The sequence below is a fragment of the Montipora foliosa genome, chromosome 7 (assembly GCF_036669935.1).
Source record: "Montipora foliosa isolate CH-2021 chromosome 7, ASM3666993v2, whole genome shotgun sequence".
NCBI lineage: Eukaryota > Metazoa > Cnidaria > Anthozoa > Scleractinia > Acroporidae > Montipora > Montipora foliosa.
This window is the reverse complement of record NC_090875.1, coordinates 20,594,861-20,604,860: the sequence shown is the minus strand read 5'-3', so window position 1 is coordinate 20,604,860 and position 10,000 is coordinate 20,594,861. Positions and strand designations below refer to the sequence as shown.

At 39.8% G+C, this 10,000-nt stretch overlaps 2 protein-coding genes across 3 annotated transcripts in view; one reads left to right on the top strand and one right to left on the bottom strand.

The window, feature by feature from the left end:
* The window catches only part of LOC138011273 (EF-hand calcium-binding domain-containing protein 12-like), a 7,975-nt gene extending 6,267 nt beyond the window's left edge, over nt 1-1,708 (top strand). The window contains exons 6-7 of one of the 2 annotated variants that reach the window (XM_068858228.1): nt 680-888; nt 1,377-1,685. In XM_068858228.1, the coding sequence (XP_068714329.1) occupies nt 680-852 (173 nt within the window). In that variant the 3' untranslated portion in view covers nt 853-888; nt 1,377-1,685. Of the gene's footprint in view, nt 1-679 lie in introns of both variants that reach the window. The other variant, XM_068858227.1, reaches the window with a different exon arrangement.
* Nucleotides 1,709-2,706: 998 nt separating this feature from the next.
* LOC138011272 (ATP-dependent RNA helicase DDX24-like) overlaps nt 2,707-10,000 on the bottom strand; it is a 19,085-nt gene continuing 11,791 nt past the window's right edge. The window contains exons 8-17 of the mRNA XM_068858226.1: nt 9,133-9,240; nt 8,762-8,883; nt 6,768-6,937; nt 6,558-6,669; nt 5,679-5,796; nt 4,675-4,771; nt 4,404-4,481; nt 3,938-4,002; nt 3,555-3,653; nt 2,707-2,934 (exon numbers count right to left, since the gene is read on the bottom strand). Of these exons, the coding sequence (XP_068714327.1) occupies nt 2,852-2,934; nt 3,555-3,653; nt 3,938-4,002; nt 4,404-4,481; nt 4,675-4,771; nt 5,679-5,796; nt 6,558-6,669; nt 6,768-6,937; nt 8,762-8,883; nt 9,133-9,240 (1,052 nt within the window). The 3' untranslated portion in view covers nt 2,707-2,851. The remainder of the gene's footprint in view (nt 2,935-3,554; nt 3,654-3,937; nt 4,003-4,403; nt 4,482-4,674; nt 4,772-5,678; nt 5,797-6,557; nt 6,670-6,767; nt 6,938-8,761; nt 8,884-9,132; nt 9,241-10,000) is intronic.

The following is a 10,000-nucleotide window of genomic DNA, read 5'->3' as shown; positions in this document are numbered from 1 at the left end:
GTACTTTACCATTAAAAATATGTAAAACGAACATTGACCTCAACGTAATACAGACCCTAAACACCACAATAATTTCTTAGGCTTTATTTCTCAATCTGCGCATTTTGTAGCTGATTCAGTTGAAAATTCGGGTGATTGGCTCGTCAACAATAATTCATGAAGGAAATACAACAGAAATTAATTTTTAAAACGTATGTCTTCGTATCTGATATTGACACGGCTAAATTTTATGTCCCACTTTCTTGACCAAAATAATCCGAAATCTAATCTTTGTATGGTCAGCAATATAGATGCACAGTAAAGTTATTTGAAGCTATTCAATAAATTTTATCAAGTATTAGAACACTCGGGTGTGCCTCAGGTTTTGAACTTGATAACCTTCTGCTCATATATTAAACAATACTTCACAATTTCAATGAAATGTCAGTGAAACAGGTATTGAGAATGAACATTTTCAGCTTAAGAGGTACGATCTTGATATAACACCAAATTTTCATGACTAGCCAACAAAGAACTCTATGGTACTAGTTAGGTGAATAAACATTTTGATCTTGGGAGGGGTCAACGTTGCTCTACTAAATTCCTTTGGGATTACGCCTGAGGGAGGTTACAAGCCGACAGCTGGGAAGAAGTATTTGGGAAATACTATTGTCTTTCTCGCCATGTTCTTTTCTCGCAGTTCTTCTTCAACCCGAGGACAAACCGATGTCCCAAATGAAATTGAACCCGAGAAAGACTGGGCTCTTTTCAATATCAACAAGGCATCACGTACCACCTTCCAAGCGACAGTCCCTCGCGGCCTCAACCAACCAACGACGACCGAAGTTTAGAGACCAGGGCCCTGGCACGTGACATGTCGCGCTTGCAAGGAAAATTAATTTTTAAAACGTATGTCTTCGTATCTGATATTGACACGGCTAAATTTTATGTCCCACTTTCTTGACCAAAATAATCCGAAATCTAATCTTTGTATGGTCAGCAATATAGATGCACAGTAAAGTTATTTGAAGCTATTCAATAAATTTTATCAAGTATTAGAACACTCGGGTGTGCCTCGTGTTTTGAACTTGATAACCTCCTGCTCATATATTAAACAATACTTCACAATTTCAATGAAATGTCAGTGAGACAGGTATTGAGAATGAACATTTTCAGCTTAAGAGGTACGATCTTGATATAACACCAAATTTTCATGACTAGCCAACAAAGAACTCTATGGTACTAGTTAGGTGAATAAACATTTCGATCTTGGGAGGGGTCAACGTTGCTCTACTAAATTCCTTTGGGATTACGCCTCAGGGAGGAGACACGCCGACAGCTGGGAAGAAGTATTTGGGAAATACTATTGTCTTTCTCGCCATGTTCTTTTCTCGCAGTTCTTCTTCAACCCGAGGACAAACCGATGTCCCAAATGAAATTGAACCCGAGAAAGACTGGGCTCTTTTCAATATCAACAAGGCATCACGTACCACCTTCCAAGCGACAGTCCCTCGCGGCCTCAACCAACCAACGACGACCGAAGTTTAGAGACCAGGGCCCTGGCACGTGACATGTCGCGCTTGCAAGGAAAATTATGAACAAAAGGACAGTTCTGAGGAACTTCAGAAATGGGCTGCAATCATGATATTATGTACTCAATGAAAATAATGTCACTGTTTACGGCAAAATGTATTTTTAAACACAATTAAAATAGAAATGAGTTTAATGCTTTCAGTGATCTTTTTTGTTTGTTTGACCAGTAAAAGCTTTTGGATGCCATTATTCAGACACAACCGCGAAACTCTCGGGTTAAATTTCGTCAACGTCGCCGTCGTAAATCTCATTTCATGTCCCTATTGATTACAGGGGAAAACTAAATCGTTCTTGGGTATCGAACTTACAAGTGGACCTAAACTAAAAGATTTTTCGTTCCTAATATAAATCTTCCCATCCAAAGCAAACATATATCACCAGTGTTACCCAGAATCTCGCTTTTTCTATGCCGTGGAAGCCAACCTAGCAATAATTTTGACCCACGACCGTGATGTGATGGGCATGGGTCTAGTCAAGTTTCAAGTTTATTAACTTACTTATTTTGCTATTACAATGGTAAAAGGTACAATATCCCGCAAATAGCAAATGCCAATCTAGGCGGGTAGTGTTTTATCTAAATATGTACAAAGAAGTCTTAAATAGTAAATTACTAAACTAATTAATTAATCGATTAAAAGCGAAAAAAAAAAACCCAAAACCAAAATATGAATTAATTGATACGGGCAATTTAGCGCGGTTTTCAATTGGGTGTCGAAAGTAATTAGCGAATTGCTTCGGTTTTGCATCACTCCACTCAGTGATCAGTTCAAAGTTCTCGAGCCACTTTTTCAACCAATCAGAAGTGAAACCAAAACCAATCGTGGCTTGCGCGTGCACATTTTCCCGCGCTTTGTGTCGCCTACGTGTAATTACTTCGGTTTTGGTTTTACGACACTCGATTCACACTCGCTCTAAGAAAATAACGGAAATTTACTATCGATTTACGTCACAAAGTGCTTTGCATTCCTGTTGTCAAAGAAATTTTGCATTGCAAAGCACTTTGTGACGTAAAATCGAGAATAGACCCATGCTTCTTACATCACGGTCGTGGGTCCAATTTTTTGTTTGTTTTGATAAGTTTGCGCGTCTTTCCCGGGACAACACTAAAAATATTTGAGTTTAGGTGCAGCACTTTAAAAGTCCGCAAGCTAATGAAAGGCGCTCCTCTGGCAACCATTTGCTTTGAATTCCTTTCAGTCTTGGCCTTGTGGATCATCGTTGCTTCTCAGAGCCAAAGGATGCCTGCCTTCCGGTATAACTCATCTCGTTCCTACTCTTGTCACGTTTTCTCCTTCTTTCTTCTTTTCTTGGTTTTTGCGTCTTCAATCGCCACTTTTTTATCATCCTCACACCTTGTGTCAGCTGCGTAAATAATCATGAGAACTAGTGTCAATAATTAGCAGAGAATACTATGAAGGCTACATCTTGAAGTACAGCAGCTCAGTCGAGTAATGGAAACTGAGAGCGCTTTGGTTTTGGGTTTAAATAAAGCGATTTCTTAGGTGATTGGCTTAAAACTCTAGTGAAATGGGTCCTAGATGACCTAGGGAGAAAATAAATCTAGTTTTCTATCAATCGTTGCATATCTTCGCAGTGAACACTTACTAAAATATCACTAGAATTGCCCTTTAATTTTTGGAGGAGTTTCGTTTTTTTCCTTCAGAAAATCTTATATAAGGCAAGTCTTTACACATAACTGCAAATGATATACGAAGAAAATGTTTACGAAATAGCTCTAATTTGTTGTGGGAAACAAATCACTTGACTCAACTGAATGGAGTTAAAAATCTTGCGCCAGATTGTTAAGCAATAAAAAGGTTACAGAACATCTGCACGTGTTTTCCCGCGTTTTGAGACGGCTGCATATATTTGTTTCCAGTTCTGATTGGTTAATCTGACTCATGTCGTACGATGTGATTGGCTCCTTGATTTAGTGACGAATTTGGTTGCCACACTTAGCTGAAAACCGCTCTTTTACTTACAATTTATTCCGGGAAGGACAAGAGACCCCGATTTCGTGGGATACTTTCCACTAAATCCTGAAGGTATGAGCGGTGTCTTCAATAAACTCGACAGCTCAGCTGAAAGAAAAAAGGGCCGGGAAAGAAAACATTTTAACTGCTTTAAACACCAGAGTTGCCTTTATCTGGTTACAATTATTGCTTTTCCTTTACATGGCCTTTTCCACCAATCATACCAAAGAAAACGTCAGGCCCAGTGAAATTTGCGGTTTACCAACAATGAAAGAAACTTGTTTGATTTTTTGTCGTTTCAAGTAAGCGCGATGCAAAATCTATCTCATGACATCGTAAAATTAAAGATCTTCTCCGATCCTTCATTAAGTAGCACCTATTATATGTTCTACCTTTCATTTGTTTAAGCTTTCCTTGTCTTTTTTTTATTTCTTGAGAATCTCCAAGATCTTCTAATCTGTTATAACGCGTTAAGGGTTGAATGTGACAAGACACAAACACATTTTTGGCAGAGAACTATTTTTTTAATAGAACGTTTGAAGGTCAAAAGTATTTCCCAGAATGCTTTGGCTTTTTATTCTTACACTTGGTGAATGACTGAAATATCTGAGTTTTTCCCGAGCATAGCGCCAGCTAATTAGGCCATTTCCGAAGTTCATGTTTGCCTCGTTCTTCAAAGCGAGATTAAGTGTGAAGTTTTTGTGATGGTAATTAGGTCTACTTTACATACGAATGAAGACTAATTTCATAAGAAAGTTTTTTCGCAATTAGACTCCCTCTGAAGAGGAGACAGACATTTATCAGAGGATCTAAGAAACGACGGCTACGGCGATAACAATCGTGTATCCAAAAGGATACAAATCTTCGTCCACTTCGATGTCCATGGCCTTAGCGGAAGCGAGAACCCAGTCATTGTTTGACTTTTTCCGTCTAAACCTAAAAAAATCAACAGAGTCCAAACAAAAGAACATAGTCAGAAAAGCTAAAAAGCAAGATTCTCTTTACGAAACAACGCGTATCCACCCTAAAAACAAGACTTCGCAAACAATAAGGGGAAAAAATAGCAAAGCCATTTCTCTAGTGACAAAACTGTGAGATGAATCGTGTTATTCTCAGTTGAAGCACTCACTTGTGTTCCTCTTTGTCAATTTGTTTAGCAAGAGAGATTCTTTTTCTTATGGACGACATGAAAGCTACGTCAACAGGAAAAGAATCGAGGTCGTTTCCTGAAACAAAGAGAAAAAGTAATGTGCCGCTTAAAAAAATTACCAGGAACTTAGCGGTCAGCAGTCAAACTCCAAAGTGCAGGCTCACGTGATTCGTTATCAAACTTATTGTTGGTTTGCATTCACGTGATCAATAGCTATGTTTTTCACTGAAAACAAAGGAAAACGTTTGCATAACAATAGAGTTCAATTCCCGGAGGATTTGGTCGGGGCACCAAGATGGCCGCCGTTTCTTTGTTTAGGGGCTCCAACATGGCGGCCGTGACGTCACGTTAAAACCGAGAATAGCCTCGACATAATAGGGAGCTTACGAAACGAGGACGACGACGGCTACGAGGACTTCATTTAAAAATACGAGTTCGCGTTATTTATATCCCTACGAAACTATTTCATGTCGTTTCGCGGTAAAAATGTGTAGTAACTGTTGATGAATTAAACTGGTATGAGTGGTGGCTTGGAAGCGTAGAGAGAGAACTGAAAACTCATCATCATGTGCTAACGTCCTCCACAGAACCTTGAATTTGGTCATTTCACGTCGTCATTTAGGAGATGACGGCAAAGAAATGTACCAAAATGTAAAACGCACGTGCAGAGCGTGCAGAGCCATTGTTTTTGCTCGCTAAACCTATTGTTTTGTAGCGTCGTCGTTGCCGTCGGCGTCGTCGTTTCGTAAGCTCCCTAAAGTGGATCTTCGACGACGGAAGTTCGTTTCACGGACTTGTCAAAGGTTTGAGACAATTGCAGACCGCAGTTGTCTGGAAATATCTCACACCGCTTGAGAAATTGTTCAAACGTCTCGCCTCGTCTCGGTCTACACAACTAGCTCTTTTGGTCCGACAAGTCTTCGTCAGTAGCTTTTCAAAAGCGAGCGAGTCTCAGTGCGATTCTGATAAAACGATTACTCTACCTGAATTTAGCGTCTTCATAATTTTCTTGTAAGATCCAAACTCTTCTGGCCCGACAAGAACAACGCTTAAACCTTCTCTACTGGCTCTGGCGGTTCGACCACTGCGGTGGATATAAAGCTGTGAGAACGGAAATCAAGAATACGGAAACGGAAATCAAGAATACTGCCAATGAATGTAGTGTGATTTAGTGGTCGGGAGAGGATGGGGGATGGGGGGACGGGGGGATGGGGGTAGTGAGGGTAGTGAGGGACTGGATTTGGCTACTCCGGAATAAAATGGTGCTGACCACCAAATAGACACCTCGCCTTGTAAAGCGTAATCTAGCCTTCATCTTCAAATTGGGTTTCATATCTAAATACCACCCAAGCTTCAAGCAATTTTGTTTAACGATCACAGATCTACTCTAAAAAAATCTTGTTACAGAAAATACTAATTTCTTTATAGTCGTTACGGGCTTTACTCCTTTTTACATTTCTCAATCCATATTGTGGACTTTGCTTCCTCTATCTTTAAACTAATTTGGAAAACTGATTCTATACGAGCGCCAATCAACTCATTTTCCATGTGCTTGAGGTATAATCACGTTTTACAATGTCTGTCAGTCCTATGTGATATGGCGAATTGCAGATAAACAAATATTTTTCTTAAAGGAAAAGAAATGGGGAGCTGTTTACATCACTAATAAAAAATAGTCACCATTCCTCAGTTTCAGCAAATTGGAGTTCTTTATTCATTTGCGTATACTTACGAAAGGCTAGCCAATATGATTCAGAAATAAATTCAATTACTTCAGGACCAAATAGGTTTACCCTAAGTGATCTCCACCCAAGATAGTGCGCTTTGCTCCACCCAACCCAGACGAGAAGGATTGGACTTACGTCTGGATCTTTAGGGACCTGGTAGTGAATCACGTGTTCCACTGCAGGAATGTCCAGACCCCGCGCGGCCACATCAGTAGCAAGAAGCAAGCCGCTTGTACTCGACTTAAACCTGAAACACAGGAACACGAAAAGATGAGACATCAATAACAACAGAATCTTGAATTTCTTAACTTGAAAGGAGAAAAAAAAAATCGATGTTTCACTGACCTATCTAAGTTCTTTAACCTCTGCCTTTGTTGCATACTAGCGTGCAAAACCCAAGGGTCAAAGTTCAGTAGTCTGAACAACGAGCCCAGTCTCCGGACACAGTCAACAGTGTTCGAAAAAACCAGCGTGCGGCCTGGGTACCGGGATACGAAATAATAAAGGTGAAGATCCTGAAAAAGGTAAAAAGAGAACACTGAATACCAGCAAATCTACAGAGTAGTTTTATGCACATTTTTTAATTTTTGTTCTTGAGGGATAGCAGATCTTTGCAATTATCGCTACTCTTGCAGTTGCGCAAGGAAATCCTGAAAAATTCTGGTTTGAAAGGGATCCCATGATTAGCAGCGAACAACAACCTTTTGACGTGAAGTTGGTTTCTTGTGATTGGTCATGAGGCTCCTGCGGGAGTCTAATTCGCGCGAAATTCAATAGGCCAGTTTCTCATTCTAACGGTCGGACTGGATCTAGCATGAAATGGAGGCTAATGCGGGCAAATTAATTTGCATTTGAAAAGATTTGCTCGCATTAGCCTCCATTTCATGCTAGATCCAGTCCAGCCGTGAGAATCCGAAAACAGTCTGTTTTAAAATAACATGGTTTTCAATCACGTGACGAGACGGCCATGTTGGTGATCAAAACAATAGCAAATTATGGCTCATCTTTTGCATAACAATAGAGTCACATTCCCATGAAACTTTTTCCTCTATTGTTCTGTGCACCAAAATGGCTGCTGTGACGACAGGTAAAAACCATGTATTGAGCTACCAGGACAACTAGGAGCTTGCCATTTTGTTAGTTCTTCATAAAGCCATAAAGGTTGGAGATATTTGTCAAAGCAAGATTTCTCTTGGTCAAAGACAGCATAATTATATGAACGACCCTTATATTTGAACAGTAGGATAAAGTACTTTTGAGACTGAAGATCTTCGTAGTTATTCCGAACTCACAATATTCAAATTTGCCAATCACGGAACAAAAGAAATCAATGTTTCAACCGCCAATTAGGTTCTGGTTGGCACATTAATAACAATAGGTGACGTCATGAGAAACTTCGCTATAATAGCAATAGACCATATTCGTATTCTCAGTATTGGACTGGAACTGCAATAGACCACTTTCGATATATTAAAATTCAGTCCTAAACAAAAGGCATCATCTCGAGGCTCTGAGGAATAAACTCATACAAATCCTTATATTTATTCCCCAGATCCTCGAGATGATGTCTTTCGTTTACGACTGAATTTTAATATATCGAAATTGGTCTATTGTAGCTGGCAATGGAGGCTAATGCGGGGTAATATATTAAAAAGTATTTGCATTTGAAAAGATTCCCCTGCATTAGCCTCCATTGCAAGCTAGTTCCAGTCCAATTTCAACTACAAACGCTTCGAAAAAATTTCGAACAAATTTGATTGCAAACAACGAGTGAACAACTTCGTACCTACAATCTTCGACAAAATGAAATGAAAAATTAGTACCACCTCCCCCAAAATCAATAGGGAACTTAAGCAACGACAACGGCGACGGCGACGAGAACGTCACAAATTTGCATATTTAGTAGGCAAAAACAATAGCTTTGCACGCCCTGCACGTGCGTTTTTCACTTTTGTCCATTTCTTTGCCGTCGTCAGCAAAACAACAACGTGAAATAGTCAAATTTTAGGTTTTTAAGGAGAACGTCAGCACTTGACACTAAAATTTCATTTTCTCCCCTAAATTAAGCGCCGTTCCGACCAATGTCATTTTTGAGGAACTACCACACCCTTGTCATATAAGGGTTGACATGTTTATAAAGTGATTACAATGACGCGAATTTATATTTTGAGATGACGTTCTCGGTGCCGTCGCCGTCGTCGTTGCTTAAGTTCCCTAATGATGAATCCGCGCGCAAGTTGAAACCCGCCATTTTCTCATCATTGAAACTGGGGGGAGGGGTGGTCTTCAATTTCCATTATAAATGTCGGGGATTGTAGCTAGCGCTTGCGATCACAAACCTTTTCTTCAAGAGAACAAGAAATCTTTGTTTCTGTAAGCGTTTCCACAGTCCCCCTCTTGTTTGTCATATCGATCACTTTACAACTGTTCTTTTTGAGTCCCACTTTGTCCATAAGAGATACTAAGGAAAGGCCATACGAAAAAGTTGAGTCTCCACATGTTCCTTGCAAAATAAAGTTCAGTGTGCCACGGTATAACCATACCCAAGTCAAAAGTAATGACGACGTTGACGAATTACCAGGGCCCAGTTGTTCAAAAGCCGATTAGGATTGGTTGCTTTATGTTTAGTTAACAGTTTTCCCAAAGAAAAAAAATTGCTGATATATTAACCGCAGCAATCAAATCCAAAATCAAGACAAACTACGTTTACCTAGAACATCTCCTTTCGTAATTGTCTTTTCTCTTCCGCTTTTTCTGAACGATTTAGGAAGGGTTAAGGTAGCAGAGAAGATAAACTTCTGAAGAGCTTTCTTTGTTGCTGAAATAATCAAGGACAAAACAAACAGTTAGATGAAGGTTAGGTTGTACAATATTTTAGAACTTGGAGAAGTCTTGATTTAAACTTCCTCAAAGCGAAATCACAGAAATTTGCAACAACAAGTATGCTTTAGAACACAATATTTAGAGATCAAGGGAGGGCGCAATGGGCCATTTCCGACTTGCTGTTTGTCTCGGTTTCGAAGTGAGTGTTGGTGCTCCAAACTATTGTAAGGGAAATGAGTTTGATTTGCATGAATTTCCCATTTGAATGGTTGTGCACCAGGACTCGCTTTGAAAATGGCGCTTGCGGCAACATTGTGCGAACATTCGCCTTCCACCAATAGGGAACTGAAGCAACAGCAACGGAAACGAGAACGCCACAAATTTGCATATTTAGTGGGCAAAAACAATAGCTTTGCACGCCCTGCACGTGCGTTTTTCACCTTTGTCCATTTCTTTGTCGTCGTCAGCAAAACAACAACGTGAAATGGTCAAATTTGAGGTGTTATCAAGAACGTCAGAACTTCAGGATGAATTTTAATTTTCTCCCTTAAATTAAGTGCCGTTCAGACGAGTGTCATTTTTGAGGAAATACCACACCCTTGTCATATTAAAAAGGTGAAATAGTCACGAAGTGATCACAATAACGCGAATTTATATTTTGAGATGACGTTTTCGTTGCCGTCGCCGTTGTCGATGCTTAAGCTCCCTAATGTTTTCATTGAGAGAGAAGGCGTTCCTCGAATGTCACGAAACTC